The 18131-nt window shown below is 44.5% G+C and overlaps 1 protein-coding gene across 1 annotated transcript in view; it reads right to left on the minus strand.

The window, feature by feature from the left end:
* Positions 1–7565: 7565 nt before the first annotated feature.
* Positions 7566–18131, minus strand: part of ppm1h (protein phosphatase, Mg2+/Mn2+ dependent, 1H) — a gene marked incomplete at its 5' end in the record, with an annotated part of 28073 nt that continues 17507 nt past the window's right edge. Inside the window, 7 exons of the mRNA XM_079223873.1 lie at positions 7566–8113; positions 8432–8583; positions 10476–10583; positions 12037–12100; positions 16673–16791; positions 16987–17071; positions 17175–17287. Of these exons, the coding sequence (XP_079079999.1) occupies positions 7966–8113; positions 8432–8583; positions 10476–10583; positions 12037–12100; positions 16673–16791; positions 16987–17071; positions 17175–17287 (789 nt within the window). The 3' untranslated portion in view covers positions 7566–7965. The remainder of the gene's footprint in view (positions 8114–8431; positions 8584–10475; positions 10584–12036; positions 12101–16672; positions 16792–16986; positions 17072–17174; positions 17288–18131) is intronic.

The following is an 18131-nucleotide window of genomic DNA, read 5'->3' on the forward strand; positions in this document are numbered from 1 at the left end:
TCTTAGACCATTAAATTAGAAAAGGAAAGTAACAAAAACCGCCTCGTCTTTTCCTGTTTTATCTTTGGGATCCTGAGTGAGGTTTCCAACACACCTCTGTCCAAGTGAGGAGGAAAACTTTCATGCATAGGAACCACAACGATAAGCTCTATCTGGATCGTCGTTGGCAACAGCATCCCACAAAAACTGCCCATGCTTACATTCGCTACAGCGGAACGATTCTGCAGCTGCAGCCTCAAGCAGAAAACAAATGTTGCTACAACCGCTGTTGCTTGCAGGTGGAAATTGCAGCCGCTTTATTGCTTTCCCGTATCTGCTGTACCGAATTGCTGCCTACTTGTCCTATGTGTCGCTTGGCATGTGTAGCACTGGTCTGACGCTAACGAAACAGCTCCCCCTTGTGGAGACTGTGCAACCTGCCAAGTTTGAATTGGTGAGTTTGCGACGAAGGCCTTTACGCACCAGTGTGACGAATAAATTACACGAGAATGCGGAAAATTCGCCACTGAATATTTTATGGCTAGGGCTTTTATTGTGAAAGGTGAGAACAGAAGGAGTGGATCTGGTTTGCTTGGGTTGGAAGGCATAATAAAGTTAGCCTTATTGGTTGGGACTATAAGGCTTCCCTGTTTTAATTAATAAAGGTAATCGTTCCGCACAATGTGATTGGTTGATGACTATTTGCTGCAGCGAAAAGCTCGGAAAAAAATCAATCTCGCTCTGAAAATAATTGTGACGGTTTTTCCCCAAATAATGTGTTGAGTGGAAAAAATGCTACTCGTGACAAAGTACAGTTTAAAAAGATATTGTGACATGCAAATTAATCGCACCACAAAAACAAAAACACATTTTACAATTTGATTACCATATCGTCACCAGGCCCACACTTTGGATTTAAGCCTCAAGTGCGTAACACAAAGCTATTGTCATCCATCGTTATTTAATGAACACACTGATATAATTCCCCAAATTGCCACCACATGATATGAATACTATGTAGTGTTAAGATGTGGTATCACAGAAGGATGCCGTTTATTTGTATTTCCAGGTGTTAAGATTTTATCCAATTTTAAAGTCGAGGGTCATTTTTAAAGAGCCCATTTTGAACAATGAAGGTCATGAGTTCCTTGATACTTTACAGGGAATTCTCAGTAATAGAAAACACCTTTTTTATTAAAGATTTTTGGTGAAATATGAACTGCTGGGGACCCCTCGGCTCCCTCTCAAATGTCCCCTGGAGGTCTCCGAGCCCCGAGTTTTGGATCATCCAGTGGGTCATATGAGGGGAATGGACCGTTTTGTGGTTTTTAGAAAAAAAGAGGAGGACGAGGAAGAGGAAGAGGAGGGAGCAGGTCTGCTTGGGCGGGGTTTCCCTTCTTATTTCAAGTCTGCACAGATCGAGGAGCGGCGCGGAAGAGGACGGACCGTCTCCGGCTGCGTGGGAATGGCGCTGCACGGTCGAGACGGCGCATTTCTTCAGCTTCAAGATATTATCACCATCTTTTTGTGCCTATTTTTTTGTCGTCTCCGCCTGTCTTTTCGACCACGTACTGGCTGAGGTAGTAGTTTGTGCTGTTGGTTGGGTTGTGACACTGCCCGCTATGGAGATGACTGCGCAAGCTACTGCCTTGCTAGTGCTGGTTGCCTCCACTTCGGCCGAGGAGAGAGAGGAGGGAAAGAAAAGAAAAAAGCCCGCTGTTGTTCGGTTTTAACAGGTAATGCACGTCGCTGCTGCTGCACGTAGCCACCGTGTTGTATTTAAAAGCTACAATGTCCTGCTTTTAAACCGGGAAACGGCTCGTCTGGTTTGCATTGTTGCATTTTTTTTTTGCCGTTTGAGATATGTATCGTGTTTCATCCAATAAAATAGTGGTCGTGGAAAAAAGAAAAAAAAGCACTTTTGTATTCATTTTTTTAATTTTTACGACGTGAGATTTGACTCGTTGACATGCATGTGAATTTAATTGGTACCATTATGCCCCCCCGTCTTTTTTTTTTTATCTTTATTTTTTCTTCTCTCAGGATGGAGCAGAAAGCTTGCACGTATTAGCAGGATATCCGACATGCAAGTTTATGTAATCTGTATGCACATTTTAGAAATGCACGAGGAAGTCGACATCTTGTCTGGCTTTGCTTAGTTTTTCACCACCCCGGGGCGGAGTGGGCTGTGGAGAGGGAGAACAGAAAAAAAAGCATGTAGGTCAACAGTACTGTCGCTATGAGGAGTGACGTGGCTCCTGCTGCCCACAGAGGTATCCGACAATACATCTGCTCTGACACACACACACACATCGCTCTTCCCCCGTCGTCCTTTGTTGATAATGGCTGCATACCACCAGACACCGGAGCCGACATCGTGCGCTCCGCCTGCACCTGAACGCCTCATCTGTGCAGGGCAAAGCTCAGACATAAATCTGCGCAGCGCTGTTGGCGCTGTCCTAGTAATAATCTGATTATGCTAAATCTGGATGTGCGTGCGTGTATTTGAACTCGTATGGCGTGCGCAGACAGACGCGCCACATGACCTAACCCCCACGGGCGCCTCAGCAGCGGTCTGGGAGTGCAGCGCCGATGTGGGTCACGCTTTGAGGGTTAACCTTTTGAAATCCTCCCTCTGCGGCCCAGCAGCATCTGGTTGCTCTGAATGGCATGGCCAGCCAGGGGTCTCGTGATGAGGGGAGGGGGGGGTATGAGCTTTAATTGGCTGCAGGAGCCAGGCAACCTGGGTTGATGAAACCTTTGGGGGGGGATGCCTGCAGTCTTGAGTTCAGAGTCAGACCCCCACGGCCCAGAAGAGAGCTCGCTGGTCACCGACTGAAGAGTGAGTCCTGCGTTTGACCTCCCAGAGAAGATGCGCACAAATTATTAAAAGTTAACACTTTATAGTGTGTGTGTTTTAAGGCAGAGTTCTGAATCTTGAGGCCTCAGCTCTGCCCACGAGCATCTGCGCTGATATCAAACAATACATTTGACTCCAGAGATGCACATAGGTTGCCTTTTTCTTTTGCAGAAGAAGCACACAAGCTAAACTCACACACGCACAAACACAGACTTGTGGTTATTGTCAACTCCGTTGAGTAGCAGTCCTGCATGTCCGCATCACGCATATACTCAAATAAGAGCCTGCCTCATTTTTTAAGAAATGCAAGTAATCCAGCCTCCAAAACATCGTTCATCAAAACCCTGACTGTGAAGAGAGCCGAGGCCAGTGAGCAGCTCAGAGGCAGGGCTCCCTTGTCCTCATCCATCTTGTGTCAGAGCTCTCGTTTGAGCCGGGGCCGCAGATAAATCAAACTTCAGGCAGCTGAAAAGCCCCAAAGCAGTTAATTCGAGCCCCCTGTGGAAAATGCCCGCCTGATGGTTATCACAGCTGCACCGCTGAAGCAGCCGCACCCTTCGTCCGTCGACCCTCGCATACCTTCACACGTGCTGCCTCTGTCATCCAACGAGTTCACATGGAACTGCTTCTAAAACATTAAGTTAGTTAATCGGTAATAGTCATGCCATTTACTAAATATTTTCCGGTTTTCAAATGAGTTTGCTGGTTTCCTTTTTGTTTTAATAGGATTTCAAATTGGGTTATATCTAATAACTATTTTAATTATTGTATAATTTGTCAAATTCTTTTTCTTCAATTCATTAATAGTTTGGTCTATAAAACACAAGAAAACTGAAAATTGCTCATTTTAAATATCCTAGACTAGAGAACTTGGTGGGTCAAACATTACATGTCGTCTTTTATCTGAGCAGCGGTCAGAAACCCAAAACATATTTCAAGTAATTATAATATATAAGATCAAGAAAAGCAGTGAAATATTACAAACTGCCAGTTTGATTTAAAACTAATTTACTTTTCAATCAACTGATCTTTGCAGCCTTACTTGTACATTGTGAAAGAGTCTGAAGTCGTCACCTCCGGCTCGGACAAATTGGGATGGTTGTTTTTCACAAGCCCAAGTGATTAATCAAATTGTAAACAATCACCAACAAATCAAACTGAAACAGTTGTCAAAAATACCAAACATTTGAGGTGAGGATTTGCTTTATCTTTTTTTTCTCTACATATCTTTAGTTTCTGAACAGTCAGTCAGACCAATACAAATAAATGTTGAGAGGAAGATTAGCAGAAAAATCCATCAAGAAAAAAAAAAACCTGGTCTAAAGAATAGTATATTTTCTATGAAAGGAGGCTTGAAGACTGTGGCCCACAGCTGCACTTCACCTTTCCAGCACAAGAGATGAGTATCTCTCTGCAAGCCCACTCAGCATCCTCCTCAGATCTATCCACGGGAGGGGTGGGAGTGCTGTAACCTTGGGAGAAAAACAGCCGCCCACAGGAATGACTGTGTCATCATTGCCGTCATGCAATCTGGACCACACACACACGTGTGGCGAGTAGGAGTGGGGTGCCTGATCAGAGCTGGCCCGACTGGAGGAGGATGCGGCGCTGGCCTGTGGGGACCAGATGGCCCTTCGGCTCCTGCGGAGGACCCAGGAGTGGGAGACTCCCACGACGGCACTTTGTGGCCATCTTTAGTGTGTAAATGCTTCCATTAGTGTATCTTTGTGTGATGCACTCATACTCTGTTCCTGTGCGGATATAGGAGATCGAGCACATTATTAAAAGGGATTGTTTGTTGTGATATACATGTGTGGTCCATAAACCTTTCATTGGCTCTCTGCTCTGTTATCCCTCAGAGAATTAACTTCTTCCATCTTTTTTTTGCCAACTAATTTCATTAAAAAGGCAAAATGTGAACAAGGAAAATCAATAAATGGAAGATAAAAACATAATTGATAAACTAAAGGGGTGAAAATATAACAAAGCATTTTGAAATATGAATGGTAAAGGTTTATTATTTAAAAATTCAGTAACACCTGCGCATAATTAGTTGTACTGTGCAGGGTGCCTCTTAATTGGTCTCAGGTGCAAACAGTTTGACTGATTAGGCTCACTGCTGTGTGGACTACTTGAAAGGTAATCTTCCCCAGCATAAAAAAATAATGTTTTTTTTAAATATCTCTGCTCGGAGTAAAACAAACAAAGGGCTCTTCCATACACATCTTTTATAACAGAAGACATGTTGAGGTATCAAAGCAGGGGTGTGAATGTTTAAATGAGTGCCAGCTGAACTCCATGTAGCTGCTTCATTGAGGGGATCCTGGTATTGTGCATGCTGGGTCACCGTCACACCGCCACAGCTCACTGGGACACTCGGCAGTACCGGAGCCATCGTTAATGTGCAACACCTCCGCTTCCCCCACGAGTCAAAATGTCTGCTGTGAAGAAGGCCCACTTCTACCAGCTACTGCCACAATCAGCACATGAATCCTGCTGTCTCACACAAAACCTTTGTTTTCAATCATGAAAATAGTCTGCTGCCCACCCCCCAAAAAAAGAAAAATCTTGTTTCCTTTTACTACTCAAAACCCATAGACATAGTTTTTCATGATACCTCCGCCGTGTCATGAACTCTGAAAGCTTTAGCCAGCAATTTCATTCACTTCTTTGATCTCGGGTATTTGGTATCACGAAAGTATTGCACCTAAAGTTTCACCAACAAATGAGGAAGTTGCCACGCATTTTTACTTATTTAAAAAAGGTGTTAAATTTGATTTTCAGAGCATTCTGTCAGCACTGTTAGCACCGTTAGCTGCCGGCCGCTAGCTCAGCCGTTCGCTAGCTCAGCCGTTCGCTAGCTCAGCCGTGTCTAGACATGCTCTGATATTCTATTCTGTACAGAACCTTCAAGTGAGACGTTGAGGGGAAAGGCCAGTTGAAATAGGGACGCACGCTTGTGCACTTTTCATGTTGTCTTTCACCACAGAGTGTGTGTGTGTGTGTGTGTGTGTGTGTGTGTGTGTGTGTGTGTGTGTGTGTGTACGCGCGCTTCAGTGTCCAATTCCGCCCCTCGCAGCAGCTTCCACAGTGAAATCCTCTGTCGGGCTATTCTGCAAACTGATACCCTTCATCATGTTGCGCTGGGGCTCAGTTTGTCTGTGTGATGGTCTTATTCTATAGTTACTTAAGTGTGTGTGATAGTCTTATTCTATAGTTACTTAAGTCTGAGTGATGGTCTTATTCTTTAGTTACTTAAGTTTAAGTCTAAGCCGAGCACTCGCAAGTCCGGCTTTCTCTTTTAAGCCTTTTGCCGCCTTTTAGAATTGACCGTCAAATCTGATTTATACTGGATTTGAATAAATCTACCGTAAATCGCAGTTTATCACAGTGCTGGCAGGCCTTGACTTTAGGAATTTAGAAAAATTGTATTCATGGAAGCTTTAAAATAGTATTAAGTCCAATTGCTGTTGTTGGGCCAGGACACTGAATTGTTAAATAAAATACATTTCCCCATTTGTCTGTCTTTCTCTGAGTGCATCCTGGAGCCAGAATCAATCATGTATCAGTTTGTTTCTGTCTACTATACAATGAATACACCAAGTATTTATCAATAACACAGCATAGTAATATGACAAAAAAAGGGACTTTTTTTTTTTAATAGAGCAGAAAACATTTAGGCCTTTTTTACACTGTTTCCTGGTTTCCAAAACAGTGCAATTTACATCTTTTGTTTCAGCAAAAGAAAGGAGAGAAGTATCCACTGAAAACATTATTTACATTTTTACATTTAAATTAAGTCACTCGGTTCCATGTGTCACCAGCTTCAGCCACTCGCACAGCAGTTAAGTTAGAATATTTGCCACAATTAGTAGAAGCTGAAATCTAAAACTAAACAAACCTAAAATGTGGAAAACCAATGAATCAGGGAACAATATTGATTGTAGACACATAGCATAAGCGTTGTATATTTAATTCTCTGAAGTGGTCGTGTTATTCATAAGAATGGGCTTATAGTAATAGGGACGACATATCCAACTGTTACTGAAAAAGGTAAGCACGAGTGCATGACAAAGGGGTTTTTGAGCATATGTATACAAATATAAATATATTTCGTACACTATCACCACACAGCCCCTTGTGAGGCTTTTTTATTCTCCCTTCAGTGCTTTTCTGAAAACATGTCGACAAATCGTGCAGGGACAGCAAATCATGACTGAATAATGGCACACTGATGTAGCATAAAAACAGCCACTCAGAGAGTACAACGTGTAATGCGTAGTACATTAAAAAGGAAGTAACTGATGAGGTAGATGGCTGACGGGGAATGAGTGCAACAGCAAGACTTCTTTGTTTCCACCTTTAAAACGGAATGACTGTAGAAGCTACAGGCTACATGTAATGCTATGATGAGAGCAGGGTCTCGTAGCTTTTCTTCATAAATGTGTTTCTTCATTTTCAAAAAAGGAATTTTCTTCAGTAGTGAGTACCGTACTGCAAATACGAGGCGTGCAAATGAATACAGCATCGGGAAAAACAGCTGACACACCATCTATGGGCTTTCACATTTTTTGTTTTTTTTCCTTTCTTTTGGACGACACAACTGCAGACGACTGAACGCGGCTAATTTAAAAGCTCTACATGGAACAGAGGAGGTATGATTCATATATGCAGGGCATCCGTCTTCAGATTAGTGTTTTTGTTTTGTTTACACTGTACAGGTGTTTAAACAAACACACTTATCAAATGTCGTACCTTGGAGTATTTACATTTTCACATTTATAAATAGTGTGCATTACTTAGAAACTGCAATCCTGAGATGCCCATCACCATCTCATCCATGAGAGTCTACGCTCTCAACCTGTAACAAGGTTCATGATGGTTTCCTCTGGATTGGGGGAGGGGAAATCAGACAAAAAGAGATCACACTGATTGAGGATGATCAACGGGAGAACATAAAAAAAAATCCCATTTCTGACCAGAGACATCTAGGATCCGTCAGCAGAGGGAGGAGGAAGTCCACACTAGAGCACTTAAAAAAAAAAAAAGAGCACGAGGGGTGAGGGGAACTGCGGAGGTCGAGGTCGGGGTTACGTTTCGGTGGTGGTCGTGTTTTCGTAGCTCCGCTAGTTCTGCTTGTTGCCGTACGTGAGGGGAATGATGTAGACGGAGATGTCGTCTCCGGAGCCCAGTCTGTCGTTGGATATCCTCCAGCCCCGATCCTTCAGCACCCCCCGCGCTCTCATCACGAGGTCCTGGGCCGCCATTGTGTACCTGCCATAACAAAAGTGATGAACGATTAAGGCGTAGTCACAGCAGGGTGATGAACAATAAGATAAATGGTCAAATCGGATTATAATTAAGCACAATATTTAACTAAGTACATCTGAGATCAGACAGCTAGGGGGAAAAAATAAAACCTAATGGTCAACTTTGGAGTCAGAGCGCCTCCTTAACAGGCTTATAAGCTTTTCCTCGACATTAGAGAAATTGCGTAGGACATTTGCATAATTACAACAAGATAATAGCGTTCGTTCTCTCAGAGTGAGCGCGGGGTGAGAGGAAGTTCAGCTGTGTGATGAGCGAACGTGCCTGTGCTGGTCGTCGGGGTCGCAGTTCGCCAGGAAAGAAGTGACCGCTTCAGCCACTTCCTGGTTAGAGAGCACATCCCACAGACCGTCGGTTCCCAGCACCAGAACGTCATCAGCTCCGTGCTCGCACTCCGCCAGAGGGTAAACTTTGACCTGCGGGTGAAGGGGGGAGGCAAGGGATGCTTGCTTGCTTTCTAGGAATCATTTAGGCCCATTATATGAATTTTCTATGAAGTTGACGCATAGGAGACTATTGTTGGTTCCACTTTGGTTTCACGTGTTAGCATTCTGGCATTTGCTAATTATCACTAAACATCAAGTACAGCTAGAGGGGGTTTAAAGTTTTGCATGGAGTATTCGACGGATTAAAATCACCAAAAGCATAATGATTCATCACCTGGGGAACTTGAACGCTCACATATGTTATATTTCCGTCTGGACCAAGGTCCTTTACCTTGAGTCTCAAAATTAGACCGCAATATCAATCAGGGTTCCTGGTATCTGGGATAATCCAGACTGCACTGTCACTGTTTTATTGGGGATTAATTATTTGAGAAAGTAGTTTGAATAATCCACACATTTTACTGTGGACAGTTTTCATTCAAAATATATATATATATTTTTTTTTTTATAGAAGTGAGCACCATAAATAATACAACAAAAGGGGGGAAAACTGTTTTTTGACACGTCTGTCTCAATTACATTCTCTGGAAGTCATTGATGCCCTCAATCAAAAAACCCAAAAGAGATATGTCACCGTGGTGAATTTTCTTTTCTGGCACAATCTCTCGCTTGTCCATGCTTGAGCAGAAGCATACCCCGAGATAGCAAGCTAAATAATTGACCTTGGCTTTTGAAAAATAAATAAAAAAAGCCTTAGTTTGGTCGCTTCGAGTAATTCCTCGGCCACGGGGCGGGATTACCGTGCGCCTATTCACGGAAAGCCATTGCAAAGGAATCAGAATGACCTCCGCGTGGATCATGAGCCTCCACGTTGTGGAAAACCTAGTGATTTCAGTTGATTTTCAGAGGGAGAAGAACTGATGCAGCTCCCGAGAAACGATTTCAAAAGCAATACATTATCTCCGTCATGACCGCTCCTTCCATTTGATCTCCGACGCTGAATGAGAATATTTGATCCCACGCTCTGACGACCTCGAGTGTCAAGGTCGGCTTGTTTTCTGAGACTTTTCTTTATAACCCGAGAGCAATCAGTAGTTCTAACTTGACATGTTTGCAGGGAGGAGTTTTCCACAATCGCTCTCCCTCAAATCATTTTATATAATAATTGTCTTTTTTTGTCCTCCTGTATTTAACATCCAGCAGGACTGAATGCTCAGGTTTGACTTGTTTTACATATACTCTGAAACTATCTGAAACAATAGTGACTACAAGTATCAAAACAACATAAAAAAAAAGGAGGCTGAACTATGACTGAACTCACAGGGCAATGAATTAAAGATCAAGAGAATTCATGCGCTGCGTGACCGACTCCTGCGATCGTGTGTGTCGGACGCTGTGGAGCAAAGGAGTCATTTGAGAGCGGCGGCTGGTGGGGAATGTTAATGTGCATGTTGCCCACGTCGCTCACAGCGTGGACTGTTAATGGCCAACGGCGTTCTACATCGTAACCTCTGCGCTCTCAAACTATCAGGAGGCCGAGGTAATGAGCTGAAATAAAAAGAACGATCCACCGCACCGCCATTGATGATGTCAATTGTTGTAATTTTCATTTGCTCAAATGTGCGTGTGTTTTTTGCTGTTGTTTAGTAGCATAAATGTTAATATAATAATTATATAATAATTATACATCCTTACTTTACTTTACTTTAAAAAACAACTTTGAAACTTTGCTTTATGGACATATGTTTCTGATATTTGTCCATCCATTTTGTCTCGATAGAAGATCGATACAGTTGATTTCAAACAGTGGAAATGAAGTAAAATCTCTCACTGAAGAACTAAGAATTTGCTAGTTTTGACAAGCGAACACACTCCCCCGTTATGAAGAAAGGATCATGCGAATAAGTGGAGTTCCCTCCTACCTCCGGGCAGCAGGACAGGAAGGGCTTGATGTAGATGTTAGAGTCGTGCACTTTGAGATTGTGATCCCCGAGACCTCTGGTGACCCCGATGGTGGCCAACACACGAGCCTGCAAAAGATCAGAGGCATGTCAACGTTTTTCATGATGTGTCCCTTTTGAAAATCTGCTCATCTGATTGCCCTGCCTGACTTCTTTTGAGTGATATTTTTAACTAAGAGCATATATACTGCACCTGGGATGAAGTCAAGACATGGTTCATTAAAATACAATATGGCTTCAGTGAACCTTCTGTGAGCCCATTGCATTCATCCCTGATAATTGTAAAGAAGAACCTGCGTGACACATCCCTAGCGGCATCACACGGACAGATACCGGCTGCTCCCAGCGGGAACCGTTACCTGGATGGATGAGCAGCATTAAGGCAGATAAACACAAGCTCATCGTCAGCATCTTCCAGTTTTGTGAGCGATTGTTCCCCAGGCGCCATCAAACTCATTTGTAAGCTGTGCGAAACTCCTTTTTCTTTTTTTTGATTCCTACTGCCGGCACAGGTCGCCACCGCCGCCTCTATTAAAGGCTTCTGGCGAAGGGCTAGGGAAGTGGGCTAATTGAATCCACTGTACAGCTCATGAGACAGGGCAGCACATAAGGCCGGGGGATAGGAATTTGAGGGCGAGTCAAGCCTGGTCCTGGATCAGTGGAGAGGGAGAGAGAGAAGGAGACAGAGTGAAGGGAGAGCGTTTCAAAAAAAAAAAGGGAAACATCCTGGGATTAATTGTTGAGCGCTGGGGCCCAGCGGGCTGCACGCCGGGCTTTGAAGTGCTCTGGCGTTCTTCTGCCTCGCACAAAGCCCCCTCACTCCATCTAGCCATCCATCTCCGTGTCTCACTTCAAAAAAAAGGGGAGAGGAGCACGACGTGGGCACGGCCAACCGTGCGGGGGTTAAACCCCAATGCGGTTGCATTGCGGCGCGACATCTGCCCCCGTCATCAGTCAAGCATAAATCTACTGTCGGCCTCTGTTAAATAGAACAACTGCAGAAGGCCACGGCGAGAACACATTCAGATCCATCACGGCTCCTCCCTGACCTTTTCAACGCAACAAGGACATGATGTGCACACCGCATCACCGAGGGAAATGTCACGAGCCGTGTGCCGAGCTCGACCTTTTCCTTTGCGGCATACGAGACTAACGAGATTGTCGTGCAAGTCAGCGCTTCAGCCACGTTATATTTCAATTAACACATGTCACTTTTCATCTTCCTTTCATCCCATCGAACGGGCGGCTCCAGCAGGAGTCCAATCTTTTTTGACTCCTAGCTGCGTTAGTGCTTCGTTTTACCTGCTGTGGCACATGAAAGCCCAAAGTCCATTCGAGTGGAGGTATTTTTTTGTGCCGTATTGGTGCAGGATGAAAAAGAGGCCGGGAAGGCCTTCCACTGGCTGGCTCCTCTACACAGTGAGAGAGGGGTGGGCTGACTAATGGTGCCCCAGTGAGCTTTGATTACAGGCACAAGTCTGTGGGAATAACTGTCAGCAAGCGGCCGCCGAGCACTTCTTACCTTCTTCCCTTCGCCGTAGATCAGGGGAAACTTTAGGTCATCGTCCTCGATGGTTTTATACGCCCTGCGCAGAGAGGAGAGAGGACACTTTAATGGATTTTTGGTTTATGGCAGGCAGCGTACGCATGCCCCGGAGATACACTCCCCCCCCACCCCCCCGTAAGCCCCGCTGCCGAGCCGACTGGCACAGAGAGAAAGAGTATGCTGGGAGGGAGAAGAGAAAAAGAAAAAAAAAATCCACCCAGACATCACACAGAGAACGGCGCGGAGCCGTAGCATAACTTTTTTCGTTCAAACCGATCTTGTAAAAGTCTCCCCAGCGACAAATAGAGACGTCTATGCATGTATGAGACGCTCTTGGTTTACGGTTGGATTTTTTTAAGACCGTGTGTGTGTGTGTGTGTGTGCCTGAAGGTCTGTGTGTGTCTGTGTGTGTGTCTGAAGGTCTGGATGTAAAGCAGCTAAATGATGCAAGAGTATCCACGTTTACATTCCCCTGCTCTCAGAACAGTGTTTAAACTTCCCCAACTGATGAATAATTTACAGTCTTTTACAGATTGGGTCCAGACAGAGCTGCAGTAGAGGGAAAAAGTCTGTATAATGCTGTAAGTATTCATGCCAGGTCTTAATTAAGATACACTTCCACTTCTATGACTGTAGCTCAGAAACCCTGCACTCTCGCTCACACAGCTAGAGTACAGTGTTACTTCAGAGGAGCAGCTGTGTTACTGTAAAGCACCAGAAACTTTACACATTTGAGCCAATTTCCAGAAGAGCTGCCAGCACAACGTTTTCCTCACACTCGAAAAATCTGGCCTCCTTACCTGGATCAAATGACATTTAGAAATGCAGGTTATGCTTTATTTTAGACTGGAGGAAATGAAAGAAGAAATGGCTTGCACGTGTTTTGAAGTATGCTTTTGATGTTAAAAGGAACAACAGCTATCTATTCTCAGAAGCTGATTCAAATAAAGAGTCATTTGCAAATGTCATGTGACCCAGACTCACCCCACACACACACCTTATCCAATGCATTTCAGCTGCTGCAAAGCAGATTAACAGGGACCTGGATGCTTTTTACATTACTGCTGGTTCCACCCAGAGAGACCATATGTTTCCACCTTAGGCGAGCACTATACTGCTGCACTCAGCACTTTTTTTAACAGTGTGCAGAGCGAGGACTAGTGCAGCGAGCGCAGCCCAAACACAGAAATACAGTTTGCAGGCCTGAGACTCTTCAGAGCGCTGAGAGTTTCCTCACTAATGCTTGCAATATTCATGGTGTGGAAAAACCTCTCAAAACAGCAGTTTGATGATCAACACTTGAACTAAGCATTAAAAGGAGGATCTAATTAATCTGGTGCAGGTCTCGCCCTCTATTGAAAAAAAATAAAACACCTTTTCTCCTGCCACATCACTTCAAAACTTCTTTCATTTGAGTATTTCACCTTCAAGAAGTGAAGTCTCCGGGAAAAAAAAAAAAATACAACTAGACACTCTCTTTATGTCATTATTTCAAAGCGGTATTGGATGAAATCCCCAGAGCCTGCTGTCGGAGACAGACTCCCTCTGGAGACTTGTGTTTACAGCCAATCCATCCCATCAGACCTGAGATAACGAGTGTGTGACAGAAAGAGAGGCATACACATTAATCCTGTTATGATACCTGCTTCCCGCTCTAGGACACGGAGTCCAAAAAACAGCAAGGAGAGTTGCTCAAGGGGCCGAACTGTTTGACCACAACACTGAGCGCTTTCACATCCAAGGGATGATACGTTGCAGAGTGTGACCGAGTGAGAGAGAGAGGGGGATGGGAGAGGAGAGGAAGAGGAAGAGAGGGATGCAAGGGAGGGGGAGAGGGATGTATCAGTCTCTCTGCAGGTGACAAGAGACAGACAGACAGGCAGGAGCGAAGAGTGATGTCACCTCCGCTCGGTGCAAAGAGGGGTGCCAGAGAAACATTAGCAGCTTGTGCTCGCCAACCTGATCTGCACACACACACACACACACACACACACACTTTGAGGTGACATTGTGGCGGGCCCGCGTCAGCGACGGATGAGTCGTACAGATCGACGCGATTGACAGCTGGGTTCAGAGGAACTTTTTTGGCTAACCGTGATGGGCTTTTTTTTTTTGCAGATTGAGTGGTGCTTTCAGGAGCAAAGCGAGGCCAGAGTTAATGACAGCGATCCAACGACTCTCCAAATCGCATCGGTCATATCGGTACCAAAGCATAATGGGGGAAGAAGGGAAGAAGAGAGGGAGGAGCAGGAGACCTTCATTGTCCACAGGATCAGGAGGAGAACAGACGCCCAAAGAGAGACAGCTTGAGCGCCGTTCACTGCCGTTTCACTGTCATTTTCCTCTCCTTCTTTATCGCCATCGTTGCAGCTTACACATTTCTCTCCGTCTCTGAAGCAATTTTCCTCTCCAAGCCCACCCCTCTCTATCCCTCTCCTCCTCTTTGGATCACGTCGAACACGGCCGACCGCTCACCATCCATCACTCCCTACAACACCGCCCGCCATCCTGGACGGCGACCACCATTACGGTTCGCAACGCGGAAGCGGCCAAGTGGCCGAGGGAGGATGAGGCAAAGGAAGCGAGGGAGGAAGACAGAGAGAGGTGGGCTGCAGGCCTGTATGCCTTCATTAGAGCGTGGCCTTGATCATCGATGCCTTTGAGGGAATTGGATGTACACCCACACACACACACGCACACACACACGCAGCATGTCGGCTGCACACACACTGACAGGAGAGTGTACCAGAAAGCTGCAGAGACATGAAAAAATAAAAAAAGATCCTTTGTACCTATAGAGCGTCTGAACTGCACCTATAGAAGATGACACAATTATGTCTCACCCACGCACCATCAGAGCAATCCGCCCCGCTGGCTGACAGGGCGCTAATTTAAGACCCAGACTTAGTCCGGGTGATGCGAACAGAGCTGGGTTATGGGTAGAACCTGATTAAAAATACATCACAGGCCGTCTACGCTGCTGCGAGAGCGAGAGAGAGCGAGAGAGAGAGTTCTGGGCCCGATAAGGAGCACCGCCACTGACTGACCTACATCTGCTGAACCGAGCACAGCCTGTTCCTCTCTCCTCAGTGGCCTGCGCCTACCACTCATAAGCATAAGTGTGTGTGTAACACTAGTTCTACATGAGGTAGACGAAAGTAAAACGCATTAAAACGTCTAGACTAAAGAACTTCAATATTTAAATAACTTCATAACCAGAGCAAAAACGTGCAGTAAGTGCAGGTACTAAAGTACTGTGCTTAAAGCTAGGGTCGGTAATGTATTATAGTATCCTCTTTTTTTAGATATTTTTTTAATTCTGCCGACAGCAATCAATAAGTAAAATGCTTCCGACAAAGAAAGAAAAGATGAAAACAAACACAGGACTTACTTACGCTTGTGACATGTTTACATATTTTGCTTTGTGTACAGACCTTTTTTTTTGTTTTTAAGCCTAACCATGATGTTTTTCCTCAACCTAACTCAGCGGTTTTGTTGCTTGAACCTAATGTTTAATAGTTTTTGTGGTGGTTGTGGTCATTTCACATATTTCTGTGAGATCCCGTTGAACAATAGCCATGTGTGTGTGTGTGTGTGTGTTCAAGTTATTATATGTTTACGTACATAATGATCATTTTGGGAGAGTGGCTTTGGAAGAAGGCCTCAAGGATCGGGCTGTCAAATAAATGCAGTGGAGTAAAAAGTACGATATTTCATTGTGATATGTAGTAGAAGTAGCAGGAAATCTACATATCGAGTGTCCGATCTGTCTGCAAACATATTACTTGAATATATACACTTACTTTTTACAACTGTCTCTTAGTATTTCTTATGCGGTAGAGCACCAAGTCGAATGTGTGAATAGACGGAGTGCTGAATGCTAAACATCTTTGCTTGCTGAGAATGCGGCCAATAATCATTTAACCTTGAATGACCTCAGTATAGCAGCATGTCTAACTTACTTTAAAGATTAAAGTCCTTAAAGTCCAATTTTCTACTTGAAAGGGAAACAGTTTACACTTAAAGCTGCATATGCGCTCCTTCCCTTCCTCACTTCAATTCCCTCGTCTCTTTTCCTTTTTTCCCTTCTCTTTTATCTCCCCTCCACATTTCCATTTGTACTTCGGTCCATATGTACACACTCTTTTCTTCCTTCTCACACTATTTTACTCAACCTCTTTGACTAGTTTCCACCTCTCTCTCCCCAGTAAGATAAAGAGCTGTCCTTAATGTGCCCACACATTCCTTCTTACCTCCCTCTCACGCACAGAAGGAGACATGTCAAGGCCACGGCTTGGAGCTCCTTCTGACAGTGAAGCTTTGAATGGCTTTTATACACTGCTGCACACTCAATAGGATGGAGATGGGCTTTTTACATGAAGGGCACATTAATGGAAATCACTCAAACACAGATAATACTAAACAATGTGATCTTTTGAATATAATAACTATGGTTACTTTGAAGTTGAAGGATGTAAAACAAATGCAACCATATTTTTAACAAATGTGTTTTAGTGTGGTATCCTCCCTTGTGCATTGTATTTGACGTTACAAGATGTATTAAAATTGGTAAATCAGCCCAAAAAAAATAATCAACAAATCAGTCACGCACCATCCGGACATGGTGAAGTCCCGGTACAGCATCCTCTTCCCGACCTCCTTTCTCTGGACTCTCCTCGGGAATTCCAGATGTGTAAACTCGTTCCCTAATAAGTGGGGCTGCATGTAGGCCTTAGAAATAGAAGAAAGAAGAAGAAAATTGACATACCCAGGGGATAGGAAAAACAATTCCACAGTCTATTAAGCTGGCGATGGGAGGAGGCAGTGTAAGAGAGACGGAGCGAAGCATCGCTGGTGTATCTCGACGGGAGGGGAGGTCAGCTCCGCTAATATCTGGCAGCTGTGCCGAAAACGGTTCTTTCTTACCAGGAACTGCAGTCGCTGTCTCTCTGACTCTGGCGTGAACTCTGCTGACATGGGGATGACTTCCCCGGCCCGGATAATGATAGCTCTGAGGGACAGGACACATCTCTGTTTATTCAAACTGGGACACTGGGTTCATGCAGGTGCGTCATTGCAAAGGTGCACTTGTTTCGTCCACGCCAGCGTCTCACCTGCTGTCTCCGGCGTTCCCAACGTAGAGCTTCCCGAGCAAGAAGACGACCGCCAGAGCAGTGCAGCCACCTGAGACGTTGTAGACGGCCTTATCCTTCTCTATCTGCACATCCTAAATACAAATACACACACAAATTAATACAGACAGCACATAATTCAAACCCATCCTCTGCACATAAGCATGTTTCTAATCATCACAGCCTTTAAAAACTTTTTCCCTGTCACGCAGCGCCACAAAGCATTTCAGCAAGAACCTGATACCGAGTAAAATATTACTGGTACTTAAAACCCACCGTGATGCTATTATTAATTATAGCAGCATAATTAATTAATTCATCAACGGCGTCATAAGTCAAGGAGCAATAAAGCGGAATGCAAACCAAAAGGGATTGGCGAGAAAGTTTGGAGCGGCCGCTGGTTATTACACCGGTTAATTAGCCCAGATTAATTTGTTGCTAATTAAACCCCCCCAAAAAAAAGATTAGAAAAAAAAGCCATGCTACTGTATCAATTCATTAATTAGATGAATAATCAACCTGTCAGAAAATTAATCAAAAAGGCAAACTTCAATTTTAACCAAGCTGCTCACACGTGGTTTAACCCGTTGATGCTCTGCGTGGCTACTGTTGATGCTAACGGCTCCCGAGGGGCCTATAATGGCAAAACAGAAGCAGGAAGTAGTCCCGGAAAAAATGCACGACCCCGCTGGCGCCTCCTTCGCATCCCTCCGTCACTATCAAGCATCAACAAATTGAGTGGGAAGGAAAATGCTTGCGAACACATTTGCAGCAAGGCCATCCTGCAAACCTGCTTTCCCAAGAGGGACGTCACCCCCAACGAGAGCATGTCGCCTCTGTCAGATTACAACTCTGTGTGTGTGTGTGTGTGTGTGTGTGTGTGTGTGTGTGTGTGTGTGTGTGTGTGTGTACATATATATATATATTTTTGTTTGTGTC

Source organism: Taurulus bubalis (genome assembly GCF_910589615.1).
Source record: "Taurulus bubalis genome assembly, chromosome: 9".
NCBI lineage: Eukaryota > Metazoa > Chordata > Actinopteri > Perciformes > Cottidae > Taurulus > Taurulus bubalis.